Source organism: Microtus oregoni, unplaced genomic scaffold (genome assembly GCF_018167655.1).
Source record: "Microtus oregoni isolate MIOR12 unplaced genomic scaffold, Mior012 000050F_ref0000143, whole genome shotgun sequence".
In the NCBI taxonomy this organism is placed as follows: Eukaryota; Metazoa; Chordata; class Mammalia; order Rodentia; family Cricetidae; genus Microtus; species Microtus oregoni.
The window spans coordinates 516911-537897 of record NW_024543256.1 but is presented as its reverse complement, the minus strand read 5'-3'; the positions used below and the strand labels follow the sequence as shown (position 1 = coordinate 537897).

General features: G+C 48.5%; 1 protein-coding gene and 1 pseudogene across 1 annotated transcript; one reads left to right on the top strand and one right to left on the bottom strand.

Annotated features, from left to right (window-relative positions):
- Window positions 1-13251: 13251 nt before the first annotated feature.
- LOC121437065 lies at window positions 13252-14010 on the bottom strand (annotated as a pseudogene).
- A 2179-nt stretch (window positions 14011-16189) lies between these two features.
- LOC121437160 (calcium/calmodulin-dependent protein kinase type 1B-like) lies at window positions 16190-20141 on the top strand. Its single transcript, XM_041637005.1, has 12 exons — window positions 16190-16479; window positions 16934-17003; window positions 17346-17477; window positions 17816-17890; window positions 17991-18129; window positions 18291-18414; window positions 18607-18682; window positions 18777-18889; window positions 18973-19051; window positions 19121-19208; window positions 19335-19479; window positions 19755-20141. Exons 2-11 carry the CDS (start codon window positions 16936-16938, stop codon window positions 19470-19472), a joined length of 1032 nt encoding a protein of 343 aa, XP_041492939.1. The 5' UTR covers window positions 16190-16479; window positions 16934-16935; the 3' UTR covers window positions 19473-19479; window positions 19755-20141.
- The last annotated feature ends 846 nt before the right edge of the window (window positions 20142-20987 follow it).

Below are 20987 nucleotides of genomic sequence, written 5' to 3'. Positions count from 1 at the left end.
AGTCGTTCCAGGATCACCTGGCCCGGGTGGGGCCAAAGTCCCCTCAGGTTTTAATGAACTACCAGGAAAACGGAGTCCTTGGCTGACTTCCAGACATCCTAAGTCCTTCTCCTTTCCTCTACTGTTTCTAGCCTGGAGTCTCCCTTCCTGGTGGACCGTCCTTCACCAAGGTTCATCTAACCTGCCTCATGTCTCCCAATTAGGACCTAGGGAGAGTTGGGTATCCAGGTGCAAAGTTTCTTGGTACCTGCACCAAAGTAGGTGCCCTTGTCGGTTGTCTCCTGAAGTACTAACTATCTCTGCGTTGGCTTGGAGAGGGAGATCTGCCTCCAGGGGTTCTGTGGAACTTTGCCAGAAGCACTGAGCTGTCTCCTCAAGACATTTAGGCCTCCCCAAAGATAGGCTAAGAGTCCAGGTGTCAGCTCTGGGTGTGACCAATTTCTGTGTGTCTCCAGAGTGAGCAAAGGATAGCTTGCCTGGTTGAGGATCAGCGTTCCAATTTGTCACCAAGGTAGAGGAGGGGACTCCATGATACTCCAGTCAGTCCACCCTTTGCCTGGTGTGGGGGTGGGTAGGGCGTGTAACCTATGGGTAGGGGGTAAGAATAGGGTAAGGCTGCCCCCTGGTGCCTGGTTGCTGTACAGACCCTCTCCCTAAGCTCAACACCTGCCTGCTCTGCTCCATAGGGACCTCCAGGCAACTGAGCAAATTCTTGGGAATTTTCCAGGGTCAAGACTAGCCTGGGGTGGACTAGAAAGGTGAGGCGTGCCCGTTTCAATCCCCAACTCCCTGACCTGATCAGATACCAAAGTTCCCAGGTGGCTCATCCCCCCCCCCCCCCCCCATCCCGTCGGGCTAAGCCTGCAGCCATCAGGCGGTTTTAGAAAGAAAAGCAGTTACAGTCTGAGCCAGATTGAGCCTGATAGGTGAGGAAGGAGGGAGGGGCAGCATTTTTACTCAAGCTAGCAGGAGGAGGAGGGGTGTGTGTGTCATGTGCCTGTTTCGTGGCAGAGTCTCTTTGCTCATCAGAGAACTCAAACTTGGGTCTTCTCTGGCCCAGCCTGGGACCAAAGTCCTCCTGTAGAAACAAAGGCCATAGAGGAGTTACTCCATAGCACACATCCTGGAAGTGCTGGAGCCACCCAAGGAACAAGGGGCATTTAAGAGAGGAAAGAAGCGGATGCCAAGGAATGGATACAGAGGACTCTATTGTAGTAGAAGGATTAGAGTGTGCAGATGTGAGACCTGCAAAGGGAAAGGAACTGCGGCAGCAGTGACCTGGATGAGGTGTGGGTGGAGACCAGTCAACCATAGGAAAGTCAACCTGTGGAAGTGAGAGCAGACAGGATTGGATGCTGGCTACTCTTGGGGATTTAAGACCCTTCTTGTCCAGAGTCGGGGTGGGAGGGAAAGAATATAGTGGCCTGAGAAACATGGGGGTGAGCCGATGACACTTTGAGGAGATGGTCACAGCAGTGTGTGCGGAGGTCCAAAGGTGAAAAAGTCAAGGCTGGGTGCAAGGGTGAAGGCCTCCCTCCATCCTGGGCCTGTGCTGAGCAGCTGGGTAAGGCCATGTGCCAAGCCCAGGTACAGGAATGTAAGGAGTATCGTCTTCACCTCGGCACAAAAGGCACTTTAAGGTACCAGTCACCCATGCTTAGGCACTGGGGCAGGCACTGCTTTGTGGCCTCAGAAGGTGGCCAGGACGTAGAGATCTGGGAAACAAATGAAATGACATTGTGAATAGCTGGTGTGACCTTGAGGTTTCCTGGGCCTCTACATCTCAGGAGAATAAGTTTGGTAGACCTCAAAACCTGATTCCATGGGGTCCCACTTGTCCCTTGCCTGGTAATGACACCACCTTTGAGCTCCCCTCTAATCTTTTGCAATTCCCTGCAGCCAGCCTTTATCCTGCAGCGGTTTTCTTGCCCACCTAATCTTCTTGGGGCCTGAACATCTCCATACCCCAGTGGCTAGCTCTGGGCTAGGGCTACACTGGCCCACTGGCATCCTGCAGTGGTATTGGTTCTATTTCTTTATTCACTTTCTAAAGAAGGAGACACTGGTGACAACTGCCCTGTCAGCCACCTGTAAACCATTCCCAAGAAACTAAAAAGCAGAGCCAACCAGGTGGAGTGCCTGTGGTGTTTGCTCCAAACTGTGGAAGTGTGTAGGCATATTTTGTCTGTGTGTTTTAGGTTTTTCGAGACAGGGTTTCTCTGTAGCTTTGGAGCCTGCTCTGTAGACCAGGCTGACCTCAGACTCACAGAGATCCACCAGCCTATGCCTCCTGAGTGTTGGGATTAAAGGCATGCACCACCACCACCCAGCTTTTGTTTGTGTTTTAACAAATAAGCCACTAGAGGCCAGGTGGTGGTGGCACACACCTTTAATTCCAGGACAGAGGAGGCAGACAAATCTCTGTCAGTTTAAAGCCACCTTGGGCTACACTAGATTGATCTAGTCTCAAAGAGAAACAGAGCCAGGCAGTGGTGGCCAGCATCTCTAATCCCAGCACTCAGGAGGCAGAGGCTGGCAGATCTCTATGAGTTTAAGGCCACCCTCAAAGAGAAATAGCGCCAGGTGGTGGTGGCTCACAGCTTTAATGCCAGCACCATGGAGATGAAGTCAGAAAGTGATATGACTGGGCAGAGAGAGGAATAGCAGGCAGGAGGAGACAGGAAGCAGTACAGTCTGAAGTAGTCTGGACAAGTAGTCAGAGGAGCAGCCAGTCTGAGCATGCAGTCTGAGGCTTCATAGAGACAGGATCACCCCTGCGGTCTGAGCATTGGTAGAGGGAAGAACTCTCTAGTGTCTGGCCACTCTGCTTCTCTGATCCTTCAGCTTTCACCCCTGATAGCTGACTCTGGGTTTTTATTATTAAGAACGATTAGAATTTGTGCTTCAGAAGCCTGTGCCCTGATGGGGTCAGTTCATGTGTCTAGTGAGAGTTCCTAGGAGGTTCAGAGCACTAGGGGGAACAAAAGCCTTTCCAATCCTGGGCAGGCACTCTCCAGAGCATACTCCTACTGGGGTAAGGTGCAGTTGCTAGGGAGGAGCATGGTGGACTCCCCAGGATCTGAGCTGATAAACACAAGATCGTCCTAACTAGCACTTTGGGGCCCTGGTGTTCCAGTCATAATGACGTTGAACTGTGCTGGGAGCCCCTAGGAGCTGGGGTAGAAGCTGAGAACAGAAGGAACAAGCTGGGAGAGGACTGCCACAGGGCCCTTGTGGTAGAGGCTGGCAAGTAAGGCTGGCAAGTTGAATCTAGTGCCTTCCCAGGCCTGAGGTGGCCATGGACTGAGAGAAGACTAGATGGAGATTGTCACCCCTATAGTGATTCTGTAAGGAGTGAGGCAGCCGAAGGTAGGGTTGGGCCACCTCCTCTAGAGGCCAAGCACAATGAACTTTGGAATTAGAATGAGCTGGGAACAAAGGGAAAACTGGAGTCCACCTGGCAAGGCTTTGTACTTCCAACTCCTGTGCCAACAGGCAAGGGGAATAAATGGACCAGAGTCAAGGTTCCTGGAGCTCGAGGTGCAGCTGCAGAAGCCTCTACCCCAGCACAGTCTGCCTTGTCTACCAGCTGTGCTCACTCACACAGACAATCTGAAAGCATTGGTGTTTTACATTTTGCCATAAACTACTTTTTCCCTTTGTGTGGGGGCATGGTGGGACAATGACTGACCTTGAACTTGAGTAGATCCTCTTGTCTGAACCTCCCTAGTGCTGAGATTACAGGTGTGACTTACTACATTCAGGTTTACAGAAATATTTTTCCAATGTTTTGAGACAAGATTTAGTTCAGGGGGCTGGAGAGATGGCTCAGTGGTTAAGAGCACTGCCTGCTCTTCCAAAGGTCCTGAGTTCAATTCCCAGCAACCACATGGTGGCTCACAACCACCTGTAATGGGGTCTGGTGCCCTCTTCTGGCCTGCAGACATACACACAGACAGAATATTGTATACATAATAAATAAACATTTAAAAAAAAGATTTAGTTCAGGTACCTTGAACCCACTGTGTAGCTCAGGGTGACTTTGTTCATCTGATCCTCCTGTCTTCATCTCCAGAGTGTTGGAGGGAGGCTGCTTGTTGGTTCCCGGCCACCCGGCTAGCTTAGACCCGAAATAATCACACAGAAACTGTATTATTTAAATCACTGCTTGGCCCATTAGCTCTAGCTTCTTATTGGATAACCCATATATTAATTTAACCCATTTCTGTTAATCTGTGTATTACCACAAGGTCGTGGCCTACCAGCAAAGTTACAGCGGCTCCATGGCATCTTTTTGACTCCACCCTTCTTTCTCCCAGCGTTCAGTTCAGTTTTCCCCACCTAGCTAAGTTCTGCCCTGCCATAGGTCCAAAGCAGTTTCTTTATTCATTAATGATAATCACAGCACACAGAAGGGACTCCCACACCACCAGACTTCTGGGATTCCAGATGTGGGATACTATATGCTGCTTATACTCCTTTTAGGTTTACAGAAAAATTGGTGTGATAGTAGTGAGTGCTCCCACACCCCTCTGCCACAAAAATCTTGTGCTAGATTGTTGCATCTATCCTAGATTATTATTATTTTTTTTTGGTTTTTCGAGACAGGGTTTCTCTGTGGTTTTGGAGCCTATCCTGGAACTAACTCTGTAGACCAGGCTGGTCTCGAACTCACAGAGATCCGCCTGCCTCTGCCTCCCAAGTGCTGGGATTAAAGGTGTGCGCCACCACCACCCGGCCTCTATCCTAGATTATTACATTTATCCCATTTAACGAGTCAACAGAGTTCCTCTATCAAGTATAGGCCAGTTTATTCAGCTTTCTGCAGCAAGTACTCTTGTTGTTCCAAGATCCCATCTCCAGAATCCACCACTGATTTGGGCTATCATTTGGGCTATCATGGTCACTGTGACTGTGAGGAGTGCCTTGTTTCAATGACTCTGATAGATCCAAGGAGAGCTGATGGAGGTTGAATGTCCCTTGTTGGATCTTCCGCCATTTCTCTTATAGCTAGCTGGACTTTAGGTGTTTGTAAGGCCATACTCATCCATTCTTTGGTAAATCAGTGCTTATAGCACCATTGGCCAGTGTTCACAATGGCTGTCTGGTGGAGGTGTGTCAGATTCCCACTTATCAAAGTGACCCCTTCTTCTCTTTCTGTACTGTACTTTCTTTACAAGGAAGACATTCCCACCTCCATGGGGCTATGGCAGTCACTTTCCATTCCATACAAACATCTTGGTACAGCAGCTTACAGAGGTGGGATTAGTTTTAGTTGACAATTTTTAGAGTTTCAGACCAAAGTCACTTGGATCTTTGTTGTATAGTGAGGCAGAACACCATGGCAAGGGCACATGGCAGAGTAAAACTGCTCACCCCATTCTGACCAGAAAGCTACAAGAAGAGGTCCCCAATATCTTCTTCAAAGACACACCCCAGTGACCTAACTTGCTCTCACTAAGCCCTTTTAAGGGTTCCAACCCTCTCCATTGCACTACCCACTAGTGAGCAAGCCTTTAATCCATATTATAAATCGTAACACACAAGAGTAGGCAAGATGATTATGTAGTACTCCTCACAGGAGTTTTATTTATTCTCTCATATTTATTTGCTAATAAGTGATTTATTATACTTTGGACTTAGGAATATTTACTTTGTACTTTTTTGTTCTCTTGTTACTTTGTTTTTATTGCTGTTTTGAGACTATATAAACCAGGCCAGCCTCTAACTCACAGAGATCTGCTTGTCTCCCTGCACTGGGATTAAAGGTATGCACCACCACACCTGGCTCTCACTTCTCATTTGTCTCATTTGATATTTTGAAACAGGGTCTTAATACATAGCCCCAGCTGGACTGGAACTTGCCATGTAGACCAGGCTGGTCTCAAATTTGCATTGATTCTACTGCTTCTGCTTCCCAAGTGGTGGGACGGCAGGTTGTGTGTTACCACACTAGATGTAGTTTATATCTTTGTTAATGGCTTAATAGTTCTCTAATGTGTTGCTTACATTTTACATCTGTGATTCTTGGAGGCTCTTTCAGTTGACTCCCTTGGACCCCTGTCTAAGTGACTTTTCTGGGCACCGTGACAAAACACCTGCCAAAAACAACTTAAGGAAGGAGAGATTTATTTTGGCTTATAGTGTAAGGGGTACAGTCCATCATAGTGGAGGAATCATGGTGGCAGAAGCATAAGGCAGCTGGTCACATTGCATTCACAGTCAGCATTCAGAGAGGGATGAAGGCTTGTGTTCAGCTTGCTTCCTCTGCTTTCCTTTCTCTTTTTAGTCTGGGATCCGAACCCATGGAATGTTGATGCTTACAATTAAGGTGGGTCTTCCAACTTCAGTTAACCTAATCTAGATAGTCCCTCACAAGCATGCCCAGTTGACAATGTTAATTATCATGAGCCCTTTTAAATGTTAATATTTTCGTGTATATGGGGGTTTTGCCTGCATGTATGTCTGTGTACCACTTGCATACCTGAGGCCAGAAGAGGAGGTCCAATCCTCTGGGACTGGAATTACAGACAGTTGTGACCCAACATGGGCCCTTTAAAAAAACTGTTTTGGTACTATATGGGGAACCCCTGGCTTCAGACATGCTAGGCATGTGCTCTACCACTGACCTTTGCTTCCAGCTCACTTCTGTATCCCCTTGACCCCTCCTTCATCACTTGTATGAGTGTACATGCCTATTTGAACACTTTCTTGCTTTCTGACTGCATGTCCAGTTTATGCGTTTCCTGTTGTGGATCTCGAATTAGCCATTTCTCCAAGGAGTCATTCATTGGAAATGCTCACTGCCGTGCACTAGTGTTTCTGGGCCCTGTCAGCAGACAGAGCAAAAGAATCATACAAAAAGTATTACCCTGTGTACTATCTATAAATAGACATGCATTGGTGTCTGCATTAAGCTACGTAGGAATTCAAATTGATGTCTCTGACTCTAACCCTTCACCATATGGACCATTCTAGCCTTTTCCCTGTGCAAACAACCTGGCTTCCACCTTTGGCCACCAGATAGGTTTAACTACACTATAAAGATCTAGTGGTCTTAGGATTGTTAACTCATACCCTCCCACCACACCCCATCTGCCTTTAATATTTTATTTTTTAAGACTATGTAGTTCTGACTGGCCTGTAACTCATTATGTACACCAGGCTAGCCTTGAACTCATAAAGATTAGCCTGCCTCTGTTTCCTGAGTTCCATGTCCATCTTTAAAAAACTTGTTTATTTAGGTGTGTGTGTGTGTGTGTGTGTGTGTGTGTGTGTGCCTTGTCACACATGTGGAGGTCAGAGAAAAATTTTCCAGAATTAGTTCTCTCTCTACCATGTGGGGATGAAAGTCAGGTAATTGGATCTGGCATCCGGCACCTGCCAAACCATCTTGCTGGCCCTCTACTTGGTTTGGAACCTGCACTCGCTGATTCAGATAGGCCAGTTGATGGTCAAGTCCCACAGATCTTCCTGTCTTTACCTGCCCAGGACTGGGATTACAGATATGCACTGCCTTTTTATGAGTTCTGGAGACCCCAACTAGCTTTTCATTTTGTTTTGTTTTTCGAGACAGGAGTTCTCTGTGTAACAGCTCTAGCTGTCCTGGAACTAGTTCTGTACATCAGGCTGGCTTTGAACTCACAGAGATCCACCTGCCTCTGCCTCCTGCTGGGATTAAAGGCATACACTACACCACCTGGCCCCAGCTTTAATCTTTTTTTTTTCTAAGACAGAGTTTCTCTGTGTAGCTCTGCCTGTCCTGGAACTCGCTCTGTAGACCAGACTGGCCTCAAACTCACAGAGATCCACCTGCCTTTGCCTTCTGTGTGCTGGGATTAAAGGTGTGCGCCAGCACTGCCTGACCCCAGCTCTATTCTTTTTTTTTTAAATATTTATTTATTTATTATGTATACAACATTCTGTCTGTGTGTATGCTCGCAGGCCAGAAGAGGGCACCAGACCTTGTTACAGATGGTTGTGAGCCACCATGTGGCTGCTGGGAATTGAACTCAGGACCTCCGGAAGAGCAGGCAATGCTCTCAACCTCTGAACCATCTCTCCAGCCCCCCAGCTCTATTCTTAATCACATGTATTTATTTTAATGTTTTAGATTAAATTTTAGTTAAAATATGATTATATCACACCCCTTCCCTTTCTTTCCTCCAACCTCTTCTATAATTTGCATTGTTGGATATGGAATCCAGGGCCCTATGCTTCTTTTGTAGCCTCCACTTAAGTCTGATAGGCTCTTGCCTAGAGGGACTCAAATCAGTCCTTTCCCTTGCTTCAGCGATATATGTGTGTGTGATACTGTTAAGGTCTTTTTGTCAGTCTGTACTCTGTATTGTGACTATCTTAGTTCCTAGAAGATCACCAGGACTTGTATAAACTTCAGTTCCCTCTTCCACTGTCAAGACACTTCTGCTGAATGTCATTCTTCCACCATGACATCCCCATGCAGAATGGCTTTACTGCTCTCAAAATCCCCTATGTTCCCCTAGTAAAACATTGTCCCCTGACCACTGCTGAGTTGTTTCTTGTATCCATGCTTTTGCCTCTCTGGCATGTTCTAGAAATGGAGTCTATCGTAGGTGGTTCATTCCCCATGGCTTATTTCACTTAACAATATGTTGTTTGTTTTGTGGGTGGGGGCAAGGTCTCATGTATCCTAGGCTGGCCTTAAACTTGCTGTGTACCTCTGGATTACCTTGAACTCCTGATCTTGCTGCATCTATTTCCTTAGTGTGTTTGCCACCATGCCTGGCTCAGGCAAATCTTCTGAAGAATTCTTAGTTTCTCTGTGTGGTGCATAGTTCTTTCCTCTTCCTCACTGACTAGTCTTCCACTGAGCTACTGAGGGTGTCCTGCTTGCTTTTAGTCTTCACTAATTATGAAGAAAGCTGATGTGCAAAAACTTTCAAGTCTGTGTCATAAACACCAAGGACTATTATCACTGGACTTTATGATAAAAGTAAGTTTAGCTTCATTAGAAATTGCCAACCCTCAGTTGGGTAGTAGTGGCTCATGCCTTTAATTCCAGAACTCTGGGAGGCAGAGGCAGGTGGATCTCTGTGAGTTTGAATCTAGCCTGGGCTACAGAGTGAGTTCCAGGACAGCCAGGGCTACACAGAGAAACCCTGTCTGAATCCCCTGCCCCCCAAATAGAGAAATTGTCTTATCCGGTGTAATGGCACCTGGGAGGCGTAGGCAAGAGGATCTCTGTGAGGTGGAGGTCGGACTAAGCTACAAACATCCTGTCTCAAAAACAAAACCACCCCACCATCACCACCACCACTAAACAAGGCAAAACCAGATACAAAAAAAAGAAAGAAAAAGAAACTACAAAACTGTCTCCTAAAGTGGGTGTTCCAGTTGTCATTCCCATAGGCAGTACTAGATGACTGTCCCACTGTCCCTGCCAACATTAGCTGGTATCATTTATTCTGGGTTTTGGCTATTTTAGGAGGTATCTAAGAGTGTCCTGAAATTCCTAATGAGTCATGGTGGTAAACACCTTTTTACATGCATATCTGTCTGTTGCATTTCTTTGTTGAGGTGTCTCTTTAGAGCTTTGGCCTGTTTTTAAAAACTGAATTGTTCACTTTTCTACTTGAGTTCTCTGTGTACTTTGGATAATATTGGGTGGGTCTGGGAAGAGCTGGGCCGAGTGAATATATTCAGAATGTATTACATTTTCAAAGAATTCATAAAAATGTAATTTAAAGTATTTCTTTTATTTTAAATTATGTATCTGGAGGGGTGTTGATTTGTGCTCATGTATGCAAGAGCCTGTGGAGGCCAGAAGAGAGCATTGTAGAACTGGAATACATAAGCAGTTGTGAGCCACCTGATGCACATACTAGGACTGGAGCTCAGGTCCTCTGGGAGAAGCAGGACGCTCCAGCCTCTTCAAGCTGATTTTGAAAAGTTCTTTATTCACTGCCACCAATTCCCACCGCACACACACTGGAGCTTGAAGTTGACATGCATAGTATTTCATTGGATGTCTAAATAGTTGCAAATGTTATAATTACTGAATGGCTGGCATGGTGTTTTGAATGATAATGACCCCCATATGTTCAAATATTTGAATACTTGGGTCACAGGTGATGAAACTATTTGAGGAGGATTATAGGGTGTGACTTTGCTAAAGGAGGTGTGTTAAGTTTGAGGTTTTAAAAGACTCACACCATTCCCAGTGTCTCTTCCTCTCTCTGCCTCCTACTTGTGGATCAAGAAGTGAGCTCCGAGCTACTGATCCAGTTCTATCCCTGCCCATGTGCTGTTATGATTCTCGACATGATGATCATGAACTAAATTAAACCTTGGTCATTGTGTCTTAGCACAGCAATAGAAAAGTAACTAAGACAACTGGTATCAAACTAAAAGCTAGGATGTCATTTTTAATAATTTATTTAACTTTATTTTATGTGCATTTATTTATATGCATTGGTATGAAGGTATCAGATTCCCCGGAATTAGAGCTACAGACAGTTGTGAGCTGCCATGTGGGTGCTGGGAATTGAACACAGGTTCTCTGGAAGAACTGCCAGTCTTTTTATCCCACTGAGCCATCTCTCCAGCCCCCAGATGTCATTTTTTTATAGGTGTCGTTTAACTGAGGTTGACCTGGAACTCTAGCCTCCACTTCCCAAGTGTTAGGATTTTAGGAATGCATCATCAAACCCAGCTTGTGACATCATTTTTGTAGATGGAGGTCTCAGAATGTTGCTCAGGCTGCCCTTGAAATTCTGATTCTCTTTAGTCTCACAGGTAGTCAGAAGTACAGGCCTCTTGTACCTGCGTGTGATTTTTTTCACATGAAGTTGGACACATCCAGACTCCTTCATGAGGAGGGAGAATGGAACCTAACATAAACAACGCCCTGGGTTCTAGCCCCAGCACTGCATAAGTGCTGGGGATACACGACTATAATGCCTTTTCGAGCCCAAAGTTCTAAATTCCTTCCACAATCCTCCCCAAAACAACATGGCCAGCTCTGTCACAGCAACACCCAGTATCCTGGTACCAAGTCCTAATTAGGGTTACTATTGCTGTGATAAAAGACCATGACCAAAGCAACCTGGGGAGAAAAGAGTTTATCTCAGCTTATATTTTCATTGAAGGAAGGCAGGAGCTGATGCAGTGGCATGGAGGGGTGCTGCTTACTGGCTTGCTTCCCTGTGGCTTGCTCAGCCTGCTTTCCTATAGAACCCAGGACCACCAGGCTGGATAGCACCACCCACCAGGCTGGGTCCTCCACCATCCATCACTAGTTAAGAAAATGCCTTATAGCAGGATCTTATAAAGTTATTTTCTCAAGGAAGGTTCCCACCTTTCAGACGACTCTGGCTTTTGTTAAGATGATGTAAAACTAGCCAGCATACCTCATAACAACAACAAAAAGAAAAATCCAATCCTCAAAGAAACAAAATCACATCATGTGCAGATACCGAGCCCATCCCCAGAGCAGGAAATAGGCTTCCTCCAGTTGGCAACTGCTGTTCTCCGGAAGACTCTGGGCCTTCTTATCTTGCTCAATGTGAACAATCTCCAGTTGCTGAGAAACAAGTGTGTGTGATACATTATGAAATATAATATTTGCAAAATAGCAATCAATTTATTTTATTTTTTACTTTCACCACCACCTTTATTATTGAAAAACCAATCAAAATGTAATCAGTTTATTTCGGTTTTAGCTAAGAAATCCACAAAATGTAAAGCTGCCAGTCAGTGCTTCATAAAGTGGGTGGTTTTTCTGTTTTTGTTTTCATCGGGGGTTTGTGAGACAGTATCTCATGTAGCCTGAAACAGTCTCAAACTTGCTGTGTACCTGAAGGTGGCATTAAACTCTGACCCTTCTTCCCTCTGTCCCCCAAATGCTAGATTAAAACATACCACCAAGCACACTCATGGAGATAGGAAGAAGATCTTGTGTTAGCAAGGAAACGCCTAATTTTCACAGGCATACTACAGGGCAAGTAACACAGAGACAGCCACAATTCATCATGCATATGGAGAAGTTAAGAAAGTTGATAGAATTTAAAAAGAAAAGCTGTGCCTTGGGATGCAGTGAAAGGGATTCAGAAACTTCACAGACTAGATGGCTGTACCCAGACTAGGCAAGGAGTGGACATCAAACTTGTGACTTGGTACTCAAGGCTCCAGAAACCAAAATGGGTAAGACCAAACCAAGCTGGAGATGCACTGACTGTTCAAGAGGTAGGGAATATTTGTTTTGGGTAAATAGAGTACTCTGCTTTGAAAAAAATGAATAACAAACACATAAAACTTAGAGATGATCCAAGCCAGGCTTTGGTCCTCAGACCTCACCTGTGCCTTCTTCCTGCACCCCCATTTCTTCCAGTGACCATCACTCACAGCCAGAGAGCACTCAGCACATGCTCTTGCTGTGCGTGCCTTCAAGACAGTGGAAAAGGACCCAGAAAACGCAGCTTACCCCAGAGAACAATGGAACATGAAGGTAAGCATCCTCTTCTAATACTACACCAGCAGCATATTTTAGCCTTTTCCAAGCCACTTGCAAAGTGTGCTCAGCCTGTGCTGTTCTGGAAGAATGGCATTGTTGAGTCAGATTCCTTGTGAGGTGGTTCAAAGTTTTGAAACAGCAGATTTGTAGATCTGCCTCTATTACCATGGGTGGTTCTTAAGGCTGACACCAAACTCTCTATTCCCTGGCTTCTCAAACTATTAAAAATCTTTTCCTTGGGCTGGAGAGATGGCTCAGAAGTTAAGAGCACTGCCTGCACTTCCAAATGTCCTGAGTTCAATTCCGAGCAACCACATGGTAGCTCACAACCATCTGTAATGAGGTCTGGTCCCCTCTTCTGGCCTGCAGGCATACACAGAGACAGAATATTGTATACATAATAAATAAATAAATATTAACAAAAAAAAATTGAAAAAACAACAACTTTACTTGGTTTATCAAAGCTTCAGGCATTTTATAAAGAATTCCAGGAATTTAGAGAACTAGCAAAGCTGAGGAAAGGGACTTCTGGTTCAAGGTCAGCCTGGGCTACGGACTGGAGAAGGATGGGAGGAGGGGGAGGGAAATGGGAGGCTGGAAGGAGGCGGAAACTTTTTTTTTCTTTTTCTCAATAAAAAATTAAAAAAAATAAAAACTAATAACAATAAAAAAGAAATAAAAATGGGCAGGAACATAAACTACCACCCATGCATTATCAATGGAGTTCTTCCAATAGACCATGTCTACAAAGAAAGACATCAGGCAAGACAACATGGCTGTATCCCAAGCAGAGTGCTCTCAGGAATATTGGCAGATGCCTGCTCCAGGTAGGCTGAGGAGCCCTGGGGGATCTCAGCTGGCTTCTTGTGCTGCACATTGATGTCCCCAGCACCTGCTGCCAATGCCTTAGCTTTGTCAAGTGCTTCTGAACCAACGCGTCTTTTCACTGCAGTTCACTCCTTAGTTCTGAGACATCCTCTTTGGTAACTTGATCTGGTTTCTGGACAGACAACTGCAAACTACAACCTTTTTTTTTTTTTAAGATTTATTTATTACGTGTATAATGTTCTGCCTGCATGTATCCCTGCAGGCCAGAAGAGGGCACCAGATCTCATTACAAATGGTAATGAGCCACCATGTAGTTGCTGGGAATTGAACTCAGGACCTCTGGAAGAGCAGCCAGTGCTCTTAACCTCTGAGCCACCTCTCCAACCTGCAACCTTTTTTTTTTGTAAGAAAAAACATTTTGTCTGTCTTGCAATGTCCAAAAACTTCTGGATACACTGATCAACACCATTTCGAATGTCTTCCTGATCAGTTCCATTGACATAATCCTGACTCACAAGGGAAGTGAAGCAAGCCTCGAATGATGACTCCAACTAATCCACCAAAGTGCTGTTATATGGTCTTGGAGTCCCAGGCATGGCTAGCAGAAGTGAGGCCTGGCTTGGGAGCCCAGGCAGGGGCGGTGGGGGACCAGAGGGCTGCCTGAACATCCTGATAAGAGACCCCACCATGTACCTTTTTTGATTTTCATGATTCTCTGCCTTGATCATCTGTTGTGGATGTTATTATTTTAAGATGTGTTATATTTGTTTATGCTGTGGAACATTTGCTTTAATGATGCAAAAATGTGTTACATTCTTTTATGCTGCCTTTGTTTAACTCTGTGAAGCTGTGATTCTTTGCCTGTCTAAAACAACTGATTGATTTAATAAAGCTGAACAGCCAATAGCTTGTCAGGGAAGGATAGGCAGGGTTGACAGGTAGAGAGAATAAATGAGAGGAGAAATCTGGAGGACAAAAGAAGAGCAAGAACAAGGAGCGGTGGACCCAAGGGGCCAGCCACACAGCCAGCCACAGAGTGTATGTGGAAGTTAGAGAACTACGGCCCGGCGATGGTGGCACACGCCTTTAATCCCAGCACTCAGGAGGCAGAGGCTGGTGGATCTCTCTGAGTTCGAGACCAGCCTGGTCTACAAGAGCTAGTTCCAGGACAGGCTCCTAAGCTACAGAGAAACCCTGTCTCGAAAAACCAAAAAAATAAAATAAAATAAAAAAAGTGAAAGTAAGATATATAGAAGCAAGAAAAAGAAAAAGTCCAGAGGCAAAAGGTAGGATAAATTAAGGTAAGGAAAGCTAGCTAGAAATAAGCCAAGCTAAGGCCGGGCTTTTATAAGTAAGAATCAAGTCTCCGTGTTTGTGTAAATGGAGACTGCGTTTTTGTTTTTTGGCCACCCAGACCTGAATAATTACAAAAACTATATTAATTACAACACTCTTTGGCCAACGGCTCAGGCATATTCCTAGCTAGCTCTTACTTTTTTCTTTTGGTTTTGTTGTGTTTTGGTTTTTCAAGACAGGGCTTCTCTGTAGCTTAGGAGCCTGTCCTGGAACTAGCTCTTGTAGATCAGGCTGGCCTCGAACTCACAGAGATCCATCTGCCTCTGTCTCCTGAGTGCTGGGATTAAAGGCATGTGCCACCACCACCCGGCTAGCTCTTACATCTTAAATTAATCCATTTCTATTATTTTATATTTTACCATGAGGCTTGTGGTTTGTTACCTTACACCTTGCTTCTTGGCCAGTTACATGGTGCGTGGGAAGACTCCCTGAAAAATCTCCAATGGCAATGGATGGCTCAGGTGACCCAATGTTTGGGAACTGTTGCAGTTTTCTACATCCAGAACAGCTTCAAGACTGCTGCCTGAGATGATCCAGCCTCACAGAATACTCCAGTCAGAACTTGACCATAATCCCAAATTTTCTTTGGGTTCCCATAAGATTATCAGCTCCCCATCAGCAGGAAGTGCTGTTTCCCGAGTGCCTCCCCTGGGCCAGGTCACTCGCTTTGGGGCAGAAGACAAAGTGATTTGCAGGAGCAGATGTTTTGAAGAGGGGACAGACCATGAATTAGAGAACTGGCAAGCGCAGGCCAGGGAGGCCTGTCTGAGGAGGCAGCACACCAAACTAATTATTGGAGGGAGGGTTGAACTGAGCAGATATCAGGGCAAAGAGGGGTAGTGCATGCAAAGGCCAGGGGGCAGGTTCAGAGGAGGCTGAAGAGGGGAAATCAGATGCTGCGGAGAGTCATCAGACCCTGCAGAGACTCCTAATCTGCCAGGGAGTGGCATATGTGCCTCCTGGAGCGACATGACCTTAGCAAAGGGAATGCTGTGGTGCAAAAGAGGAGGAGCAGGAGGTAAGGGTGGGAGCAGAGAAAGCCCAGCTGGTGAAGACTTAGGCCAGGTCACCACTGTGTTGACATCAAGGTTACAAGGGCCATCAGGCACTAGGAAAAGAGGCTGCTGTATAGCAAATGGCCTAGACAACCTCTTTGTGAACAGCACATTAAAACAGGGAAGGCAGACAGCCAGGTTCATGTATGCAACACTTCGGGATGAAGTCACCGGTGGTGCAAAGGTCCTGGGGCCACCTAGCGGGGGCTATGGGGCACTGGAGTATTCAGTAGTCAACAAGCATAACTAAGGAGCCAGATACTGGTGGCCAGAGCCCCAGGAATTGCCTTACAAGGAGCTCTGCAGTGCTGTGGCCATGGCCACCGCGTGCTCGACTGCCCAGGGTTCGCGGGGGCGCGCGCGAAGGGGGCGGGGCCGGCGGGACGCGGGCGGGGGGCTCGGCGCCGCAGCTACTGCGCTAGGCGACATTGCGGTGGCGTCACCTGCAGGTCTGCAGCACCTGCCAGCAGCTCTGGGCTGGGGGCAAGCGGGCTAGCGGGACGGGCGGGCCAGGGCATACAGGGTCCAGGCCAACGGCCGCCTTAGCTCCGCAGCTTCTTCTACCCCGCCACACCTGTCACGCCCAGCGCGCCCCCTGCCCGCACGCGCGCGGTCCACGCAGCTCTGGACGCAGGCGGCCGAGGTTGCGGAGTCCCTCACGCTCACCCCCCGACTTCGAGGCGCCCAGGGGCCAGTCAGAGGTTGGGTAGCTGCGGTTGTGACAGGTGGCTGCGAGCAGGGTCGCAGGTGCTTTTGAGAGGGTTGGTGGCCTAGGTGGTGTCTGCTTGAACTGTGCCACGGTGGCAGGTCTGGTGGGGGAGGGGCACGGGCCTTAGGGGTGGAGGTGGGCCTGGATGAGCCAGGATGGGAGTGTTTGAAGCCTTCTGGAAAATAGCCGGCAGTGCTGGCTCCATGAGTGGAGGCAGAAAGGGGTGTCGTAGTGTTGGTGGCTAACACTACGTGTGCTCTGGATGTTGGAGTCGGGGAGCACAGGCTGACAGCAGCATACCTGGGTGGGAGGCCTACATGCAGTGGCCTGCCTCAGTGGGAGTGTGATTTTGACTGTGGGGGAGGGGAAAGGTATACTTGGACTGGGGAGTGGGTGACTCCATCCTGAGTTGGGAGATGTCTGGCTTGGTGGGCAAGGGAGCTGCGCATTGCCAAGGGCCTTGCTCCATCTCTCTCCCCCAACCCCCTCCAGACATGCTGCTGCTCAAGAAACAGACGGAGGACATCAGCAGTGTCTATGAGATCCGGGAGAAGCTGGGCTCGTGAGTGTACATGCCGGGCTGTGGGAGTGACCGCTTCCGAATGTGAGGCCTGTGCACATGTGAGCGAATGTGTGAGGGAGCTTATGAGTGGTGAATGTGGTATGAGTGTGAACATGGGGGTGAACTGGGAGGCATGTCGTCTGTGTGAGCAGTGGTATGTGAATGCTGGTGAATGTGTCAGTGTGTGTGAATGTGTGGGAGGTGGTGTGGGGATGTGTGTGTGCACACTTGTGGGTGTGTGTTAGGGTGGGTGGTATGACCTGAATCCTCCATTTCTGCTCTTCCTCCTCACTGGTACCTTTCCCCTCCCTTTTTGCCTCCCACCATCTGGCTCTACGGCAGGGGTGCCTTCTCCGAGGTGATGCTGGCCCAGGAAAGGGGCTCTGCTCATCTTGTGGCCCTCAAGTGTATCACCAAGAAAGCCCTTCGGGGCAAGGAGGCCCTGGTGGAGAATGAGATTGCGGTACTCCGCAGGTGCGCTTGCCTGACCCTTGGGCTGGGGAGATCTGTGACCACAGGCTGAGTCCTCTGGACTCACCAGGCCTGGTTGAGTCTGCAGGGGGGCTGTACCTGTCTCTTCCCCTTTGAGTCAGCACATCTCCATGGCGACATTAGAGGCACCCTATTCATCTGTGCTTTATAAATGGCCTACAGAAGTGTGTGTTCTAGGAAGACCTTGGCTAGTGGGGGCAGGGATTGGTAGGGAATGGGAGCCCAGATGAAGGAAGAGAAGAGGGGAGGGCTCAGGGCAGAGCTCTTCCAGATGAAGGGGATGCAGTGCTCCACAAGGAGCCTTTTTCTTTCTGTTTCAGGATCAGCCACCCCAACATTGTCACTCTGGAAGACGTTCATGAGAGCCCTTCTCACCTCTACTTGGCCATGGAGCTGTGAGGAAGGCTGTTTGGTGGGGGGCTGGGCAGAAGGGGTGCAATGCCAGGATCCATGCCTGGGTCAGCTGACCTCTTGCCTCAATCCTCCTGTCCCCAGGGTGACTGGTGGTGAACTGTTTGACCGCATCATGGAGCGGGGCTCCTACACAGAGAAGGATGCCAGCCACCTTGTAGGGCAGGTCCTCGGGGCTGTCTCCTACCTTCATAGCCTGGGCATTGTGCACCGGGACCTCAAGGTGCCTGGCTGGGCCCCACCCACTTCTGGCCCGGAGTGTCTTTTTTCCAAAATACACTTCAGTCTGTGTCCGGGGAAATTAAGGGTGCTGAGGCCCACCCTATTCCAATGCCTAAACCATTCTGGGACTCAGGTCCTTTCCTTGGCTCCATGTGTCAACAGCCTGAAAACCTCCTCTATGCCACACCCTTTGAGGACTCCAAGATCATGGTCTCTGACTTTGGCTTGTCCAAAATACAAGCTGGCAACATGCTAGGCACAGCCTGTGGGACCCCAGGATATGTGGGTAAGAGGGAAGCGCTCTAAGGCTTACTGTTGTGGGGAGGGAGCCGGTGACTCTGGAGATGCCAAAGCTCCAGGACCTAGGACACCTGCTGCCTGGGGCTGAATAAGTACACCAGGTGTGGCCCTCGAGGGCATGACATGTGTACGTGCCTGTGCAGACATGTCTGTCTGTCTGTCTGCCTCTGGCCGCCAGCCCCAGAGCTCCTGGAGCAGAAACCCTACGGGAAGGCCGTAGATGTGTGGGCCCTGGGTGTCATCTCCTACATCCTGTGAGTGACCGCTGGGACAGCTCAACTCCTACATGCCTGCCCCTGCTGGGTTGGGGAGGGGTGGACATCTGGGTGATTCATCTGTGGGTGCCAGGCTGTGTGGGTACCCCCCCTTCTACGACGAGAGCGATCCTGAACTCTTCAACCAGATTCTGAGGGCCAGCTACGAGTTTGATTCTCCCTTTTGGGATGACATCTCAGAATCAGGTGAGTGTAAGGCTGGCTTTGTGCTGGGGAGTTGACAAAGGGCACCAGGGAAACGGCAGACTGACTTTGCCCCCCTGCTCCAGCCAAAGACTTCATCAGGCACCTGCTGGAGCGTGATCCCCAGAAGAGGTTCACCTGCCAACAGGCCTTACAGCATCTTTGGTGAGTGGGATACCTGGCAGGTGGTACAGGGACAGGAACGACACTTTTGCTAACTCAACCTTTCTCTAGGATCTCTGGGGATGCAGCCTTGGACAAAGACATCCTGGGTTCTGTCAGTGAACAGATCCAGAAGAATTTTGCCCGGACCCACTGGAAGGTGAGCAAGGAGAGAGAGATTATCATACTCCTGTTTCAGGGTGTGGCCACTGATGTCTTGATGCTGGTCTTGGAACTGATCTTGCTGCTGGGCCCAATTTGGCCTGACCCCACTCTCTTCCCACAGCGAGCGTTCAATGCCACATCGTTCCTACATCACATCCGTAAGCTGGGGCAGAGCCCAGAGGGTGAGGAGGTCTCCCGGCAGGGTAGGATCTGTCACAGCCACCCAGGCCTTGGGACTAGCCAGTCCCCCAAGTGGTGACAACCAGGTGTGTATGCCCAGTGCTCTCTGAGAACTGACTTCTTAGGGAGCTTAGAGGATGGCAGTGAACTAGGTGGGATCTGCAGGGTCAAGGTCAGAGAGTGTCATAGAAGGAGAAGCTGGGCAGAGGGTTATAGCAGACACCTTATGCTAGGGATAGAGGCATGACCTCTGGAGTCTCAGGAAAGCCAAGGCTTGAGTAAGATGCTAGGAAGGATGCAGGAAGGCTGGCGCCTTTTGAATCTGTTTTCCTGTGCTTCCTTTTTCTTCCCTCTACCCAAGGTGGATGCCAAAGAAGACCAAGTGGACTGACTCCCAGCTTTTCTTTCCTCCGGCCCTTTTGGTCTCCTTCCCTGCCCCTTGTCTCCCGAGCTGGCCTCTGCTGGAAAGTTTGAGACTGTAGGTGTGCTGCATGGCACTGGGCTAGGGGGCTTCCCCAGTGTGTCCCCCAGTCCCTACCCTTACCTATGGTGGAGGCTCTCTTCCCCATGTTGCTGTCACACTTTTTGGACACCGAGGAGGTGTTTGCAAGTGAATTTTGGGGCTGTCCTTCCTGCATCTTGCACGCACACATGCATCGCATGGCTGTTCTGTGCTTTGCTGACTGTGGGTGGCCCTGCTTGTGTTGTAGCTGTTCAGTTCCCTCTCCTCCCAACCAATAAAGACAAACAGAGCAATGCCTTGGTGCTGACTGAGTCTGGGATGAGTATGGGGCTGCGGGTCACCTCATGGAAGGACATGAGGGAAGCAAGTTCACTGCCAGTGGATCTGCACTGGGTGTTGTGCTTTGCATCCTGAACCTCTTCTTGCTGGGACTGAGGCACAGGCACCCTGGATTGTTCAAGGACTTCCTGATTCTGTCCCCCAGCGTGCTGCCAGTAAGAGGCTGCCTGACTGCCTGTTTGCCCGAGTTTGATAGAAAATGGATGCCGGCAAGGTCTACTGGGCTGCCAGCAGGGGGCGATGGCAGGAGGCATAATTCACCAGCAGCGGCATGGGCTCCAGATCCTTCCCTGGGTGGAAAGGGCTTGAGCCTGTGGGGAAGGTGACGGGAGTTTGGGGTACTTTCCTCTACCGCTGCTTCTGGTGACGAGCTGTGGGCTGTCCTCTGGTTCTAGTGGCTCCAGCCCCACTTAACCACCAGGGTCAGGACTCCCAAAGTCTGCCTTGTTGGGACAGTCAGGAGAAGGCCTCAGCCAGTCAGAGTTTGGAGGAGGCTCTGCTTCCTCTTTCTTTCTCTGCTCCAACTCCCAGTATGTGAGCTGGATGACAGAGCCTGACTGGGATGTGTGTATGAGAAGTTTTGTCAAATTTTGGGATCCAAAGGGAAATACTGAGGTCTAATACAGTGCTGGCCTGGGTTTTGGGATTGGAGCCAGGAGGTCTGGAAGCAAGTGAGCAGCTTCATGGTCACCCCAGGTATTTTGTGCTTCAGGCTTTGGACCAGATATCCTGGACATGCTTGCCCAGTGTCCTGCTGTTTCACCCCATGGGGTCACTGGAGGGAAACCTTGG